The sequence below is a fragment of the Stegostoma tigrinum genome, chromosome 3 (assembly GCF_030684315.1).
Source record: "Stegostoma tigrinum isolate sSteTig4 chromosome 3, sSteTig4.hap1, whole genome shotgun sequence".
NCBI lineage: Eukaryota > Metazoa > Chordata > Chondrichthyes > Orectolobiformes > Stegostomatidae > Stegostoma > Stegostoma tigrinum.
Window position 1 is genome coordinate 74,960,339 of NC_081356.1, and position 19,180 is coordinate 74,979,518.

Genomic DNA, 19,180 nt, shown 5'->3' on the forward strand with positions numbered 1-19,180 from the left:
GGTAACCTGGAGGCAACAGATATCGGGTCCAGTCTAAAACTGGCTGTGGATATGTGAGCAATGAAGTGTCCCTGTTCAGATTTACTGTGTATAACTCTTGATTCCAAAGGAAGTACCAGGATAATGGTCATATCCTTATCTTTGAGCTGGGCAGCCTGGGTTCAAGGTCTACTTGCTCCAAAAGTGTGACATAATACATTTAAATGGGTTGATGAGAAATATGCTGTGGTTCAATGGGAACATCTCTACCTCAGAAAAGAGCAATAGGTTTAAGTTCCATATGCTTCTGAGGAGCATCACAATGTTACTGAGCAGGCGATTTTAAAAAAATTGCACACCTGAAGAGGGCTTGCATGATGAAGTGGTAGTGACCCTATCTCTAAAGCAGGAGGCCCATGTTCAAGTCCCAGTTGCTCCAGAGGGGTGTGTTAGCAACTCTGAACTGGCTGATTTAAAAAAAAAACACATCCAACCAACTGGCGATCCCAGACTGGGACCAGCTTATGCACACTATGAATAATGGCTCTACTTTGGTATTCAAGAATAAATAATGTGCCTTCCTAGTCAGGCTCTGAGTTAATACAAATGCATTGTTTAATAACTTAAATTCAATTTTTGATTCAAGAACAGAGTATTTTAGAAGGGGTACCAGTGGTATATACAGCAGCATAAGCTTTATTTATTTAGAACTTTTACATGGGGTTTCTAAGTGTTGTTTAAAGAAACACTAACATAAGTTACAACATCAACATTTGAAAGGTCCATATTACACATTCAATAAGAACTACATCAAAATATTTTCCTTGTTTCTGCAGCTGTTTTATTGAAACAATTATTTACGTACAACACAATTGACAATTTTGTTTGAAAAGTCAGTACGGCCAACATGTAAGAGAAGCTGAGCACCAGTAATTTTAAAGATGGGGTTACGTATTTTTTTCATTATAATTCAAATCAGAAGGCTAATTCTCACTTGTGGAAGGTGCTGAATCTAAAAACTTTGGGCAATTTGAAGTCATTGACGATGATTAACAAGTGCAGTTTTCTTTGAAATCAATTACAGAATATTCCATAGAAAGTGTAAAGAAGAAAATTCTCAGATTTACTAATAGCATTTCATAAACTTAACTCTAAAATTAGTACATTTATTGCACAATTAAAAAGATTTTTTCCTTCCATATTTTTCTTTTCTATTGTTGTACTCAAACAAACTCAGTAAAATTAGTTGTACAAATAAATGTTTTAAAGGAAACACAAAACATCCTGAGTATATAACAAACAAAAATACTACTAAATAAGCTCTTTATACATATCAAGATTAATGGAAATGCTTACATCTAGTGCCTATTTGGTAAGATACTGCAAAGCAAGAATTCATATAATTGATGAAATAAATAGGTACGTTAAACTGTGATCAGTTAAATTGAATGTGCATTTGACAATGCTTAGTCTTATATTCCACACTAGCATATGCCAAATAAGTATTAAAAAGTGAACACATTGCAAAAACTAATGATTTTATTCCTCTCTGCTAAGCAATCCATAAAATATTTTATTTGTTTTACACCCAGGTTATAAACACCCATAGAAAAAGGTGATGCAATTCACAATAAATGAACTATTATGATCTTTACACATAGAATGGTTATTCCCAATATTGACTGTGCATGTAATAATAGCAAATAAGTTTTCTTTCCCACAAAGCAGTAATAACCGTTCCAGTATTTGATGCAATGTGAGGAAGTTTTCCAACTGTACAAGTTTGGATTCGTATTGCAGTCTACTTGATACCTGGATGTTGTAAAAAAGTAGCTGCTGTTTGACTAAAGTACCATTGCTGTTCCCTAATCTTAATTGAGCCGTTGGCTGGTCTAAATGAAAGGTGCTTACCTTTTTAAAGTAAGTGAACAGACTCGCACAAAAACAGCCGGTTAACAGGTGGACCAATGACATTTGACTTTGAATAGATTGATAAGCTAAATGTTTAGCCTTGTGCTTTTCAATCTGCTGAATACCTGATTTCACTCAGTTTTGATCAGTGAAAGTGGGCAAGAATAGCTATTCCTTGTGTGGAAAGGGAATTAAACCAATAAAATGGCCAGGCAATTCTATGTTCATTTCTGTATGTCTCTCTAGCTGACATTGGGACGATAAAGTCAGTCTACAGGAAACTGTTATACTACCCTCATTGCTAACTGAAGTGATGGGAAACATCCAAAAATAACATTTAAAACAACAGAAATATGGAAATGCTGTGTGCTTCTAAATAGGAATGCTGATCATGATTCATAACATATGTTGAGGTAAATATTGAATGCTGAAGTTGAGCATGTTGGTTCAAAATTTGATTACTCCTTAACACATTCTGCATTAGTCATCCTATCAATGGATAACCAATTCTAATTTATAAATATACAGCTTTTACTTCACCATTTCTTGGTGACAGAAAGAAAAGCCATTAGTTTGCTTTGGATTATTTTAAATCAAGTATTGCATTTAGACATTTAATCATACAAAATATCTTTTTTGAAAAACAGAAAAACTCTGCATATCATTAATCTTTTCCATCTGAGAATGTCTAAGATAACTGTCCATGTTGAATTTACTGCCTCACTGCAGCATTCAAATATTTTCTAACATTGTTATAGTGAAGTTTTAATTACATTGTTAAGGTCAGATAATGTTTTAAAACCATTTACTGTCGCATCAGCACAGTACAGGATAGAGCTTTTTGTCCATGATTTCTCCACGTCATGGGTTATTGATTATTAAATTAGATACTGAGTAATCTTGACGGGACTGCAATACAGTACATCCATTATTAGACTGACAAAGTGACACTGGCAGTAAGGGTTACTTCTTATTGTTCCCCATGGCTGTACGCATTTACGCACAAAAAGGATAATTAATTTTGATGTTACTGTCTTAGTGGAAGAACCATTTAAGCTTTTGTGGGTTATATTTACAGATCTAGTTCAAAATGAAGTTTTTTTTAAATAAACATTTCATTTTCCATTTTGTTGTAAAATGCTGTGCAAGTTTGTTTTTAATTCTGTTGCCACAAACTCCTGGAACACCAGCTACATTCTCTTGTTTGAAGAGTTTAAGCAAAACTAAGTATTAATAGCTTGTATTTCAGGGGTGTCCGAAGGCCAAAAAAAAAAGGAATGCTCACAGTTCAAATGATAACTTCATTGTATACAAACTCTTAATACAAGCATAAAAAAGATAATTATTGTATCGTGTACTATTTTATTCTCGAAAGCGCTGTACATTTTGACACTTCAAAAAAAATACCGGCACCTGTATCAATAGAGAAAAGCTTTCTTGTAGCAGCAACATATTTCTTATTGTACAATAAAATTACTTCATTCATACGTTTTGACACACTTAGATTCAATAATTCCTAGTTTTAATTAACAAAATTCTTAAGCTTACAATCTTAAGGCATCAGTGCATTAAGGATTAATAAACTCGATTTCAGCTCAATATACATTTCCATGTTTTCACCAGTGTTCTCTTAACACAAATGCAGATCTACTAAAATATATTATGTATTGAGTCAAAGGGCTCTGTAACAATACTATTATCATAGTATAAATCTAACATCATTTTGCCAGATATCTAACTTTCCACTTCCTGCGCTAAAACGATCTGGCAGGATTCGCATCTTCATTGTTCCATCAGCTCCACACGAGAACATGTGATTTGCTGGACCAGTTTCGATTTGCATGACTCCCGTTCCTATGTTTCTGAAGAGTGACTGTCGAGCATGCTCGTTTGAGAATGTGTGAATCAGGTTGTGAGTAGACAAACTCCAAACCTAAGTGACAGCAAGTTTGTGAGAAATTTGAATAAACAGAATTTAAAAAGTTCATTGCAAGGCAAGTTTATAAATTTTTCTAGTCCTCAGGCACACAGTTTGGAAACAAACCCTTAGGTCCAACCATAATCCATATGGACAATAATCCCAAAATAAAACTAGTCCCACCTACCTGTCCTGGACTCATAAACCTCCAAATATTTCTTATTGATGTATTTAAGTAAATGTCTTTTAAATGATGAAAGTTTTGGCAAAGATCTGCAGCTCAGGTGGTGGGTGAGGTTGTTGACTGGCTCACCAAGCTGACTTGTTTTTGTTCAGACGTTTCGTTACCATGTTCGGTGACGTCATCAGTGGAGCCTCTGATCAAACGATGTTTATCTACTCCACCTGGAATTTATTCTGTCCGACCCATTATGGTGAGTAGTGTCATTTCTGGTTTTGATCTGAATGGGTTTGTTTATGGGGACCAATTCTATATGTTTGTTGATGGCATGGTTTTCCACCCATAATGCCTCCGTGTGTGTCTATGATTGGCTTGGGCTACTATAGTTACTTTGTCCCAGTTAAACTGATAGCCTTCATTTGGCTGAATGTACAGAAATTAAGGAGAGTTCACTGTACTGCCGTGCTGCTGGCTGATGTTTATGTATTCTGATGGCCCATTTCCTTCCTGTCTGTCCCAAGTAATGTTTGTAACAGTCACTGTATGTTATTTTGTAAACTATGTTCATTCTGCAGGTTGTGGGGATGGGGTCTTTAATCCTTTTAAGTATTTGTTGTAGAGTGGCTGTGGGCTAGCAGGATTCCTCGTGGTCTTAGGAGTCTTGTTGTCAGCTCTGATATGTTCCTGATGGTAGGGCAGTGTGGTAAGCATGTTAGGTCGTACTGTGTCCTCCTGTTGTCTGTTATGTCGGGATTCGTGGATGAAGTTGCAGGGAGATCCGTTTAAGAGAAGGATCTTGTATAAGTCGTCATCTTCTTCCTGGCGTAATTGTGGAGTGTTAGTGTCCTGGCCTGTTTAAATAGTGCCCTCGTGCAGCTTTGTTTGCGGACATTGGAGTGGTTGCTGTGAAAGCTGCATGAGGACACTATTTAAACGGGCTAGGACACACTGCAACATACTGTCGCATAGCCACTTCACAACAAACACTTACAAAGATTGAAGACCCTATTCCGACAGCATGCAGAATGAACACAGTTTACAAAATACCATACAACGACTGTCACAAACATTCCTTCAGTCAGACAAGAAGGAAACTGACCATCAGAATACATGAACATCAGCTAGCAGCAAAACGGTACAACAAACTCTTTAATATCTGTACATTCAGACAATGAAGGCCATCAGTTTAACTGGGACAAAGTAACTATAGTAGCCCAAGCCAATCATAGACACACATGGGAATTCCTAGAGGCACGGTTCTCCACCCATAATGCAATCAACAAACATATAGAATTGGTCCCCATATACAAATCCATATGTATCAAAACCAGAAATGACAGTACTCACCATAAAGGACCAGACAGTATAAACTCCAAATGGAGTAGATAAACTTCGCTTCATCAGAGGCTCCACTGATGATGTCACCTAGCATGGCAACGAAACGTCTGAACAAAAACAAGCCAACTCGGTGAGCAAGTCAACAACCTTGTCTTTTAAACATTCTGACTGTATCCATATCCACCACTTCCTCTGGAAGTTCATTCCACACGTACCATGTTATTTAAAATCAAAATTCCCTCATCTCTCTTTTAAATCTTTCTCCTCTCAGATTAAGAATACAACCCCCAAGTCTTGAAATTCCCCATCCTAAGAAAAAGACACCTGCCGTTCACCTTCTCTGTACCCCTCATGATTTAATAAACTCCTGTAAGGTTGCCCGTTAACCTCCTACACTCCAGTGAAAAAAAAAGAAAGAGTCCCAGTCGATGCTGCCTCTCCTTGTAATTCAAACCCTTCATTCCTCACAACATCCTAATAAGTCTCTTCTGAACCCTCTCCAGTTTAATAGTATCCTTCCGATAACAGGACAACCAGAACTGGATCGTACTCCAGAAGTGGAGCCACCAATGTCTTGTACAATTTCAGCATAACGTCACAGCTCCTATACTCAAAAAGGACTGGACAATGAATGTAAGCACGCTAAACACCTTAACCACCCTAACCAAATGTGACGCAAACTTCAAAGAATTACATACTTGAGCCCCTAGATCTGTACTGCAATACTATCCAGGGCCCTGTTTTTAATTGTGAGTCCTGTCCTCGTTTCTGTTACAGAAACGCAATACCTTGCATTTGTTCAATTTAAACTCCATCTGCCACTCTTCACCCATTGACCCAACTGATCAAGATCTCTTTGTAATCTTGAATGACTTTCTTCACTGTCTCGTAATATCACCAATTTGGTGTTATTCACGACTTACTAACCATGCCTTCCATACTCTCATAGGAATAATTTAGATAAATGAGAAACAAAAGTGCACTAATCTCTGTGGTCGCAGGGGTCTCCAGTCCAAAAAAATCCTCCCCATCTATCCAAGACTTCAATTTGAAATGGTTTTCCATCAATCTGCTGGAGTGACGTATCAAAAGTAGCTGATAAATGGCTACCCCAAATCTTCAGCCCATAGCCCTCCTAAGCCTAGTGATAATTTTACCCATTTCAGCTAAACGACTGGCTTTTACTTAGCACCCTTTCAAAGCAACAAGGCTGAAATCATAACTTTAGATCACCAGGATGGAGAAGACAACCCACAGCCCAATCTATATTTGAGCTCCGTGAAAAGTACATATCTTGGCCAATAAAAATCACTTACTGCAATGACATTTTAATATAGATAGTACCAAAATGACAACTTGAGAAGACAAAATGACTCATATGAATGAAGTCAATGGAATAAGTTACACTGCCTATATATTAAAGTGAATGTAGGACCTACAATTAACAGTTCAAAAACAAAAAACATGAGATCCACAGGAGAGGGCAAGAAATAATCTGTGATCATTAAATTTGTGAATGTTAAAATTATGAATAGATGGCTGATTCACAACATGGCGCAAGCTTAATGAATTAATATACCTCATGTACTAAATAATCCTCTATAAAATACAGCATTTTGTTTGATCCTGCCTCAAATGGAGATACAGGTGCTGACTTATTTTCAGCTATTCTCACCAGAAAACATTACTTCGATACTCTAAGGTTCTTAGTTTGTGCTGGGAAAAAATATTTCGAGCTATACATGTTCAATATTGGATCAATATACTTAAGGTATTTTTAGGACCTGTCAGTAATATTTTAAATTTGCAAATGATATTTTAAATATCAATTTTACCTTCATATTACCCTCAGCAGACCCTGTAATGAAGTATTCTTCTGCTGGATCTAAAGCAATTGCCTTTATAGGTGAATCATGAGCCTGAAAGGTTTGACGCAGCAGTCGCTGACGTAGATCAAATATACAAACGTAACCCTTTCTTCCACCGGACACCAAAAGTTGCTGCTTTGATACATATGCCAAAACAGTGGCTCCACTATCATGACAGGTGAAAGCTGGAATACAAAAATTATATATTGAGCCAGCTGCCTTGTTTTATGGATCATCTGGCAGACTGATACATGTTGCTAGAAACTCTCCAGAGGATATTAATTGATTATATGACAATCCCTACTGGTTTGGAACGTGTAATAAAATCTCCTCAAAACAAGTTTTATCAAAGCTTTTGACTTTGTTGGATTTTATATTTTATTTTACAGATCACCTCACTCATGAAATAACAAAAGGCAAATCATTTTGGCAATTTAAAACGCCAGCGCTCTGTGCAACATAGAATGAGCCAACAGATAGAAAAACACACTTCTAAAGCAATGAGCAGAACACATGTATACACACACACACACAACGGCACAGCCTTAGAACAATGTGTATTTACTGGTATAACTCAGCAATGACTCTACAATTTGATGTGTAATTTGAAATGAACTATTAGCAATTGTAAAATTGGTAGACTTACGACACAGATAGTTGTACATTTATACATTGCATTATGGTAATAAACTGAAGGGAAGAGTTCCTTACCTCATCCTGAAGGCAATAGGAAGATGGAGCTTATTGGGCTGATAACCAGTTATCTTAAGATTGCTTTAATACTATGCAAGACAAGTTTCACATGGCTGGAGCAAAACCCAAAATATACGCACACTATTCATTAAAGTCTGTGTTGGGGAGATCTAACTTAAAACGAGAAAAGGCTTCTAGATGCTGAATTCAGCTAGAAACTGCATCAAACATGTTTGCAACAGATCAATTGTACTAGAGCAGATTATATGAATGAAAACAGAGTAACAGATTCTTCATTTAAAACAAAGTCATAACATTTCAAATTGAATCAAAGTGTACTTTTTCCACATTGGAATAAATCATGTTAGCATTTAAAATAGGAAAGTTTTAATGAGAAATTAGAGGTTGACAACTCAATGGAAATTGCACTTGCACGTGTGCACTTTTCTTAAATGTTATATACTAAAGCTCATTGGCTTTAGTAAATGTATAAGACAGTAAAGTAAGCAAAAAGTATTCATATAGTGCACATACAACTCTGAAGCACAGAATTAAAATCTAAACGAGAAAAAAAAGACAAAATTGAAGTTTAGAAGAGTTCTAATCACTATGGGTTAATAATCCTTTATTCATTTTTTTCCCAGCAAGAGGTGGTACAGGAGATTGTGGTGGGGTGGACAGTGTGTTGTAAAGCTGCAAAAAAAATGTAATTTTTGGCAATAACAGCTTTCATTGAACAGTCTCAGAGTTAATGTTTTATCAACTTGAGCATTTACATAATGTATTCAGTCACGTCCTACATTAAGTACTTAAAATTATATTTAAGTGTGTATCTTACACTATAAACACGAACCTACTCCTTGAATTTATACTGACCCCAAAAAACTAGAATTCTACCAAACAGTCACACTATGCAGTCACGCTAAAATGACTTAAAGATAGCACAGTAGAGATCTGACACTGCCCTTTTTTTACAAAAATTTGCACTGATTAAGCCTATTTAAAGCAACAAAACATTGCAAGGTGACTAAAAGGACCATTATCAATGTTACACTGTGTCACAAAGTCATATTAGACTAGAGACAAAAAAGTTTGATCATTGATAAAATTTTATGGTGTTTTCAAGGAGAAAGCAAAAGATGAATGCACAAGTGATCCAGACAGCAGTCTGGGTGACAGTAGCTGAACCAGTGTAATTTGGGCGTTTACAAACTAGCTGTTCATTTGCAGAAGAGCACAAAATACTATACTCAATCAACTTTTTACAATTGTTCTGAACTATCTTTCAACAACAGCCTATACAGTTTTGTTGTAAATATTATTGAGAATTTGACACCATACATTTTCTACTAAACTCACCGTGAACTAGACTATTGGTTTGTGGCACAAGCGTATCCCAGAGGCAGATATTCCTAGATGGGGAGAAAAAGCGATTGTGATAAAAATGCTTCACACCATCAACTTCCATAAGTTCATCTCTTTTTGTTTTGCGAAAAGGTTGATCAAACTTGAAGCTGATATTTGTAGCCAGATTCCGAATGTCAGATACTGGCTGCACTGTGACTTTAACACTTCTTTTAATTAAAAGATGATCATCATAGATAGTGGAGCTTTAGCTTCTGAGCAGACTTCAGCGACATGAAGAAAAAAAAACAGAAATCCAGACAAGAAATGCAAGAAAATTACTGCAGAAGAAAAGATATATAGGTAAACAGAAGCACAACCTACTTTAAAGAACTACATAATTAGAAAAATAAATGAGCTATACACAGATTCTCAGAATTGTTACATAGCAGGAGGACATTCAGCCCATTGTTTCCGCATCGGTTATTGGGGCGTTTTAACAGGACTAATCTCCTGCTTTCTTCCCATAAAAATGCACATTACTTAAACAGAAACAGCTACCCAATATCCTCTTCAATGTCTCAGAACCTGTCTCCATCATACTCCCAATCACTGCATTCTACATCTCAAGTACTGGGAAAATGTGTTTTACTCACTTTGCATTAACTTCTTTCGCAAAACACTTTAAAACTGCGCCTGCTAGTTCTGGATCCATTTGAGGGGAGTGGTTTCTCCTCACCCATTCTGTCCAGGCCCTTGGTGATTTGGAGAACTGCTTTCAATTGTCTTTGTAGCCTTCCTTCAGGGTAGAAAGAATGCTAACTTCTTCAAGTATTGCTTAGAAGTGAAATGTTTCATCCCTGGAACCATTCTCATAAACCTCTTCTGCACTTTACCTAACGTATTCACATCCTTTCTGTAGTATGGTACTCAATACTGCACAACATTCCAGCTGATGTCTCACTGCGTCTCAAAAAAATTCATCATAAATTCCCTGCTCTTATACTCTGTGTCCCCACTTACGAAGACGAGAACTTTGTGCTTTATGAACAATTTTCTCTTACATATGCTGCTACCTTAAAGGACTTAAGTCCTTAAACACAGATCATTCTGTTTCTGCACACCTTTTAGAATACATTACCCTTTCCAAGATGGCAACAAAGCAGCAGGGCTGTTTGCAGGCTCTTGCCCAGGGCTCATTTGGTCCCATTTGTTCTCCTTTTTTCTATCTCCTTCTGATCTTTTTCTCTCAGATTTTCCTTTCAATTCTATTTTTTTCCCGTTTTCTTGGTGGGTGAGTCAGCAGAGCGAGTGTAGCGTATGTGGAGTGGTGACAGCCTCCCAGTGATTGGAGGCAGTGGATGCAGGCTCTTCAAAATAATGGTGGCGGAAAGATGACATATTGGAGGCGATGACTGGAGCGAGACTTTCGGCATGGCGGTGGCATGACCTGACAGTGGAGCCAAGAATTACTGGTTTCAGTCGGGACTCCTGGCGTTAGTGAGAAAGTGGCTTCAATAGCAGCAGTGTTGTACTCCTGGTGTCACTGAGGCAGCAGGAGCGACAGGAATCCCCCAGTTGCAGTCATGGTCGACCTGAAGCGGTGACACCTGGCTATCGGTGAGGCGGCAGCAGCAGCAGAACCAGGGACTCCTGTTTGACTTGACCAGATCAATCCAAGATTTTCTCATGGGACTATTAACTTGATCCCAAATCATGGTTTCTTGAAGTTCTCCCACTTCCAGTGTTAAACTGATTGGTCTTAAATGGTGGGTCAATATTGATAGCCTTGATTGAACACTGTTGTAATGTTTTCAATTTTTCCTTTTCATCATGCATCACCTCCAGAAAACAAATTGGGTCTGACAATAACCATCATTGTCACTTCAACTTCCATGCTCACTTCCTTCAATATTCTTTAATGTACCTCATTGGTTTTGGTTGATTGTCAAGTATTGCCACTTCACGTGATGAAGGAGTAGCAATCCAAAAGTTTGTGATTTCAAATAAACCTGCTGGACTATAACCTGGTGTTGTGACTTCTCACCTTGTCCAGCTTGTGTGGGGCATCAGGGACACTTCTCCAAATTTGAGATTCCAGGATCAACTTGTCACATTGAGCAATGCACACAGAAACAAGTAAACGGATATGAAATGAAATAAGGGTAGATAATATGATCCAAATTTCTCAACTCTTTTGTTGAGTCGAGAAGTCTGAAGATAGTCTAGATGAAAGATGAAGTACATTTTTAAAGTTTACGTTCGTCAATTATCATTCCTTCAGCAAAATAAGTACGTTCAAGCAATATTCACTTTGCACTACTTGCTAAAGCTCTGTACTATATTGTTTACACCAAGATACACACCCATCCCATCTTTATACAAATATTATGGAAGTATTTAAATTCTAATGATAAGGAAATGTGATGGCCCTTGACATCAAGGCAACATTTGCTTTGAACGTTGCATTTAAGGAGCCTTTGCAACTTTGAAATCAAAAGGAAGCCAGATGATAACGTCCCTCTCACTGAAGTTATTGCTAGCTCAAAGATAGATAAAGCTTTGGCTGCTGGAAACTAAGTCAACATAGCCCCAAGCCATGGCAGCAGAAGTTCACTGCAATATCTTAATCCAAACATGTTCAGCTACTTCAAAGACTCATCTAACTTTAGGTCAAAAATGAAGGTGTTTATATCATATTTTGTTTCCAGCTTTCTCCACGTTTCTTTCTTCATTCCTGCATTTCACATTTGGTTGATTGCCATGCAGCTTACACAACTAATCTGGACAAATGTTTGATTCTATACCTCATTCGTCACCACTTCTTTGGTCATGTATACCACCAAGCTTTTTCTTTAAAGTTAACCTTTTCCTGCATTTGATCCAATCAAAGTTTGTTCTTCCTGATCAAAAGTCTCCTCCCTTTCCTCACTATTGAACAGTCATTGATCTGAAACCTTGAGCATTTCCAGTACTTGCTGTTTTAATTTCTGATTGCCAGCAACTGCAGTTATTTTAGTTTGATTTTGTGGTATTGAGCAAATTTCTCCTTTTCGTGGACAGGACATCCCTGCAGAGTTTTCAACATTATCCACTGATATTGGTCTGTAGCTGTACTGAGTAGGTTGGCTTGTATAGGCATAAAAATCTACAGCACTATGACTAGGATATTGACAGGGGCATAGCCTTTGCTGTTTCGTGGAGTGAAATGGATGTGAGATAATGGGGGATGGAATTGATTAGATTTTGTTTTAATAAAAAACCCTTTGAAGACAATGTGGACAAAAATCTGCAATGTGTTGCCCATCCCCAACTGCCATTGAGTGGCTAGGTCATTTCAGAGGACAGTTAATCACAATCTTATGAACCACAATTATTCCAGCTGTAAACTTGGAGTAGTACATACGTCAGTTTAGCTAAGAGCCTAAAGGACATGGGTGAATAAATTGGATGACAGTCAACAATAGTTTCACGAGCTTCAAATTTGAGAATTAACCTGGGCCTGTGGATTAACTAATCCCGACATACGAACACCAAGTCACCAACTTCTCTATATGCTGCATCCATTTCACAGTATTTGCTGTCTGATAGCTTCACCAAGTTGCACTTCTTTTTCAGGAACCCCCATCGGAGGTCCTAGCATGATGTTCTTTTTGAATCCAGCTAGGTGCTTGAGTTGAAAGTATCTGTTGATGTAGACACATACCAGGCTACTACGTTTCTAATCACAGCGAAGTTCGTTTCCTTTTGTTGGCACACAGTGCCTCATGAATGCCTGGTTTTGAATCCACCCTAATTAGATTGGTGAACAGGCACAGAACACAATCCTCAATATGTAGACAAGGACATTTTGGTCTCAGAGAATAAAGTAGGGGCAGAACGAAATTTAGTTAGACAAGAAAATAGTGCATAGTTTTCAGTTGTTTTCTTTCCTCCAACAGTTAAGTTCTGCGCTAACCTTTTTACTCAACCACTGAGGCCCTTAAGTGGCCAATAAGTGACCACCTAAGCGTCAAAGCCCACCATTTCTGAGATTAACCCAGCTGTAAACCTGCCAATAAGCTGTCCTCTCAGCAAAGAGACAGCACAGGCTGTGTAGAGGGTTCGATCCAAAGTACTCATGGCCTCTTCAAGGGCATTTTCATAGGACAAGGGAGTGGAGTTAAGAACTGCCTTGCTCCTTCTGGTGACCTCGTCCCACCACCAAATAAATCATCTATTTTTGACCTGGGTCCTTTGTTTCTTGGGTTTTTTTTTAAAATCCGGCAGCAGTCAGGGCCTGTAATCCAGTGCTGCTTTTAGTCCAACGTATGTAATAATGAACAAGGTCTTGGACCCTCATCTCAAACTCTGCACCGTCACCACCAAAATCAACAACTTGATAGATTCCCAAGTTTAATTTTCAAATCTGTAGATTTTACATCAGTGTTCAATCCACTTTGGTGCCCACTTCAGCTCCTGTTAGGATACTTAATGTTAGTCGGCTGTTTGTTAATTAAGATCACCATAAGACAACTAATTCTATTCAAATCCAACGATCCTTTACATGTACTGTCAGTTACTATTGATGAGGAGCAGGAATCCCTGTTGGTAATGATTTTCCCCTAGCCCAGTCACACGCCATAAGTGGCTAACCAAATGCAAGTTAGATTGAATTAACATCTTTATCTTTTTGTTTCAGTAGCACTTGAACATCAGATCATTCCGCCCAAGTGCTGGAGATCACCAATGGCACAGAAAAGAATTACAATCTAAAAAAGACAACTGGTTTAGAGAAGAAGCCAGATAGTGAGAAGAAATTTGGTTGCAAAGTTTAGTGCAAAGCTGAACACAGTATTCATGAGATGATGACATTCATTAAGATGCAGATTGATCCGAACAATCATTTTCAACAGAACCAGAGTATGTCTTCTAATGCTGAATGAAACATTTTCAAGATGTTTCTTATGAAAGTTACTGTAATGACAAAATCAGTAAGGAGATGCAAAGATGGAGAATACCACAATTAGTGCAGCGTGACATTAGAAAGTAGAAGCAAAGGCTAAAATATCTTCAAGTCATACTCAGAAATAATCTTCAGTTAATTATTTAATCGTACCTGTTGTCAGTAGACTGTCCGGCTGTTGCTATTAAAGTAGAGGAACTAACAAAAACAAAATCATTTGCAGTTTTGTTATGGCACTGCCAGGTCTGAAAAATAAAAATTTATGAATGCATAAATATGTAGCGTGTTAATAAATTCCACCTTTTATTAACATTGAATTTAAACAGAAAATGCAGTTAATTATCAGCTCACCAGGTAAGGTTTTGGTGTAGCTCCTAAAGCAATTGGACTTGTTTGCCAGAAGCTCAGGAATCCATCGCCATCAACAATTCCAAACTGATAAAAAGACATGGTTACATATTTTATTAATCTAAAGGAACTAATTTCATTTTCATTATTATGCAAGCCATTAATCATCTTTTTCGCATTCCAATGCTCAACAGAAATGATACCAAAACATTAGTATAGTAAAACATCAAGCAAGTGAGTTCAGTACCATGCTTGCCACACTAGTTTAGAACACGTCAAGCATCAATTATGTAGTATAAAACTGGATTCACATTCTACTCAGACGAATACATGTGTCAGGTTCCCTCTGTCATGTAATAAAACCACGACATAAACGTAGGTGAATCTTGAAAGGTATGTTCAAGTATTACATTGCAGCAAAAGGGGAAACCTGAAGTCCAAACAAAGGAGGCACATCTTTGGAAGGATGATTCTAAAGTTGGCTGCAAGTGAGTTTTACAAACAAAGGTGGGAGAGGGTGCAAGATCAGGGAGAGTGTCTTAAGATTAAGGCCTATGCTACTGAAAACATATCTTTCAAAAGGAGGGAAGGATCTACACAGGAAAGAGATGGGGAGTGCTAAAAATAGTGGATTATAGGATCAGAGGAGGTCACAGAAGATTGAGGTCATTGACAGCTTTCAAGGTATGGTTGAAAATTTATTGCATTGCAATCCCACAGTAGCAGCTCATACTGCTAAAGGCAACATGCAGATGAAGGAGAGCTTAAGGATAAATACTCGGGAGATTCTTGTCAGCAGGGCAAGTGTGATTAGACAAGTCCTTGCTTGGGCTGTGCTGGCTTTCATCAAATAGGTAAAGAGAGTGGATTGAACTTAAGATAACATGGTGTGAAGCTGGATGAACACAGCGGGCCAAGCAGCATCAGAGAAGAAAAGTTGCCGTTTCGGGTCGAGACCCTTCTTCAGAAATGGGGAAGGGGAAAGGGATCTTGATGTAAATAGGGAGAGAGGGGGAGGTGGATAGGAGATGGATAAAAGAAGGAGATAGGGTGATAGGAGACAGACAGATCAAAGAGGTGGGGTTAGAGCCAGTGAAGGTGAATGTAGGTGTGGAGTTAGGGAGGGGATAGGTTGGTCCAGGGAGGACGGACAGATCAAGGAGGTGGGATGAGGTTAGTGGGTAGGAGATGGGGGTGGGGCTTGAGGTCAGAGGAATGGTTAGGGAGGCAGGGACTAGCTGGGCTGGCTTTGGGATGTGGTCAGGAGAGGGAAGATTTTGAAGCTTGGTGAAGTCCACATTGATACCATTGGGCTGCAGGGTTCCCAAGCAGAATATGAGATGCTGTTGCTGCATCTTTTCGGGTGGCGTCATCGCGGTAATGTAGGAGGCCCAGGATGGACATGTTGTCTGAGGAGTGGAGGGGTGAGTTGAAATGGTTTGCGACTGGGAGGTGTAGTTGTTTGTTGCGAACTGAGTGTAGGTGTTCCGCAAAGTGGTTCCCAAGCCTCTGCTTGTTTTCCCCAATGTAGAGGAGGCCACAACAGGGACAGTGGATACAGTATATCACATTAACAGACGTGCAAGTGAACATCTGTTTGATGTGCAAGGTCTTCTTCAGGCCTGGTATGGGGGTGAGGGAGGAGGTATAGGGGCAGGTGTAGCACTTGCTTCGGTTGCAGGGAAAAGTGCTGGGGGTGGTGGGGCTGGAGGGGAGTGTGGATCGGACAAGGGGGTCACGGAGAGGGTGGTCACTCCGGAGAGCACATAAAAGGGCATGGAGGGAAAAATGTCTTTGGTGGTGGGGTCGGATTGCAGATGGCAGAAATGTTGGAGGATGATGCATTGAATTCGGAGGTTGGTGGGGTGCTATGTGAGGATGAGGGAAATTCTGTTTTGATTATTATTGTGGATAGGGAGTGTGAGGGATGAGTTGTGGGAGATGCAGGAGACATGGTCAAGGGCATTTTTGATCATTGTGGAGGGGAAGCTGCGGTCCTTGAAAAAAAAAAGGACATCTGGGATGTTCGGGAGTGGAATGCCTCATCTCAAGAGCAGATGCGATGGAGGCGAAAGAATTGGGAATAGGGGATGGCCTTTTTACAGGAAGGTGGGTGACAGGAGGAGTATTCAAGGTCGTTGTGGGAGTCGGTAGGCTTAAAATGGATATCGGTTTCCAGGTGAATGCCAGAGATGGAGACAGAGAGGTGTCAGAGATGGCCCAGGTCAACTTAAGGTAGGGGTGGAAGGTGTTAGTCAAGTGGATGAACTGTTTGAGCTCCTCGTGGGAACATAAGGCGGCGCCGAAACAGACATTAATGTAACGGAGAAAGAGATGCGGGATAGGGTAAGTGTAGCTTCGGAAGAGGGGTTGTTCCACATATCCTACAAAGAAGCAGGCATAGCTTGGGCCCATGCGGGTACCTATGGCCACCCCCTTAGTCTGTAGGAAATGGGAGGAATTAAAGGAGAAGTTGTTGAGGGTGAAGACAAGTTCAGCTAAGTGGATGAGGGTGTCTGTGGAGGGAGACTGGTCGGGTCTGCGGGATAAGTAGTAGTGGAGGGCCTTTAGGGGACCAGGGAATTGCAAGTTCTGGATGGCATGGGTGGTGTCATCGACATAGGTAGGGAGTCCCTGGACCAAGGGGGAGAAAATGGAGTCCAGATAGGTGGAGATAAGTTCGGTGGGGCAGGAGCAGGCAGAGGCATTGGGTCAACCAGGGCAGTCAGGTTTGTGGATTTTGGGAAGGAGACAGAACCTTGCGGTGCGGGGTTGGAATGATGAGGAGAGAGGCTGTGGGTGGGAGGTCACCTGAAATGATGAGGCTGTGGATGGTTTGGGAGATGATGGTTTGGTGCTCGGGGTGGGGTCATGATCAAGGGGGCAATAGGAGGAGGGGTCAGAGAGCTGGCATCTGTCAGTGCGCCATACTACAACTGCGCCTCCCTTGTCTGCGGGATTGATGGTGAGGTTGGGATTGGAGGGAGTGGAGGGCTGCCCGTTCTGCAGGGGAGAGGTTGGAGTGTGTGAGAGGGGTGGAGAGGTTGAGGTAATTGATGTCTCGACGACAATTAGATAAGAAGAGGTCGAGGGAGGGTAGGAGACCTTAGGGTGGTATCCAGGAGGGGGTGCGTTGGAGGCTGGAGAAGGGGTCAGTAGAGGGAGGGTTAGGCTCACGATTAAAGAAATAAGCATCGAGGCAGAGAGAAAAAAAACCACTCCACGTCCAAACAAGAGCTGTATTCGTCCAGGTGTGGGTGGAGGGGGGCAAAGGTGAGTCCTTTATTAAGGTTTGGTTTCGTGACAGGATCAAGGGGACAGTGGGGAGAAAGGCATGAGCATGAGATTTATGGGGAAAAGCAACAGAGATGTACCGTATTGACAAACCAGTTGGGTTTACTACAATCCAATGCCTGTCATTGTTACTTTTGTCTGCACTTTTAAAATTTAGATTAATTCACAGTTCATGATGCTTTGTTTGACAAGTATAAAAATTACATTACAACATTCATTGTGTAAATCAGCAAACTAGAACATCATTTGCAACAGTACAATAGAGGCTGCAAGTTCTCCACAGAGCATTTTACACCTATTCCAGGAACGCATGACATAGTTATATGCCAAGTACAAATTGTTTTATTCCCCAGTATGTGTATGCTTTATTTTTCAGACATCATACCTTATTACCCTGATGATTAAATCGTATTCTCGTTATCCTGGAGCTGCCAGAAGGTCGAAAGCATGCTAGTTGATGAGAGTGACCCCATTCAAACATTCGAACACTACCATCTTGAGCACCAGTTAGATCTAAATCATTGCAGAAATAATTCTTAATTATTGAACATACAACAAAACTTATCTTAAAATCTAGCATCACCTGGAAGTGCTCAGCCATGAATGGTCAGCTCCTTCTGCTCAGTGCTGAATGCCTGAGCAGCTCCATGGATCAGGGATCAGTTTGTCTATAGGACCTTCTAGAGTTCAAACAAACACCCAGATAGGATTTTGTTTTAAATGAGCACACTTCTTTATAACAAAAACAAATTCCTGGGAAAACTCAGCAGGTCTGGCAGCATCCATTGGGAGAAAACAGAGTCAATGCTGAGTCCAGTGATCTTTTGTCAGAAATGAAGTGTTAACTGGTTGAAGAGGAAAATGGGCCAAATGTTGGCAAATGGAACTGGCTCAGATTGGGATGTCTGGTTGGTTTGGACGAGTTGGACTATAAAGGTCTGTTTCCTTGCTGTATGACTTTATCGTTCTCTACAGGTGCTGTCAGATCTGTTGAGTTTCTTCAGCACTTGGGACGTTGTTTCAGATTTTCAGCATCTGCAATTAATGATCTTTCATTACACTTTTAGATCAGACCAATTAACATGCCTGAGAAACAAGCTTTTCTGTACAGTTGAGAATGTTGAGAAATTTATTTTGTTCAGATTAAATTGGAAATCCTTTTAAAATTTGCAAGAACAGTTTGATTTTAGGAGCACACTGGAAAGCAGTTGACCCAGAATGGTTAAAAGAAACTATGAGGCTAAACTACACTAGATATTAATTACCAAAATCACATTTCATTTATTTTGTTCATATGTTTAGCCCTGGCTTACAGATATCAGGTGGGTAAAAATCATTTAAAGAAAATGGATCTTCACAAG

At 39.5% G+C, this 19,180-nt stretch overlaps 1 protein-coding gene across 9 annotated transcripts in view; it reads right to left on the reverse strand.

Annotated features, from left to right (window-relative positions):
- Nucleotides 1-797: 797 nt before the first annotated feature.
- The window catches only part of dmxl1 (Dmx-like 1), a 204,653-nt gene continuing 186,270 nt past the window's right edge, over nt 798-19,180 (reverse strand). For all 9 annotated transcript variants that reach the window (XM_048528018.2, XM_048528019.2, XM_048528017.2 and 6 more), the window contains 6 exons: nt 18,205-18,332; nt 14,529-14,612; nt 14,331-14,422; nt 9,248-9,300; nt 7,163-7,380; nt 798-3,823 (listed from right to left, as the gene is read on the reverse strand). In XM_048528018.2, coding sequence (XP_048383975.2) covers nt 3,590-3,823; nt 7,163-7,380; nt 9,248-9,300; nt 14,331-14,422; nt 14,529-14,612; nt 18,205-18,332 — 809 coding nt within the window. In that variant the 3' untranslated portion in view covers nt 798-3,589. The remainder of the gene's footprint in view (nt 3,824-7,162; nt 7,381-9,247; nt 9,301-14,330; nt 14,423-14,528; nt 14,613-18,204; nt 18,333-19,180) is intronic.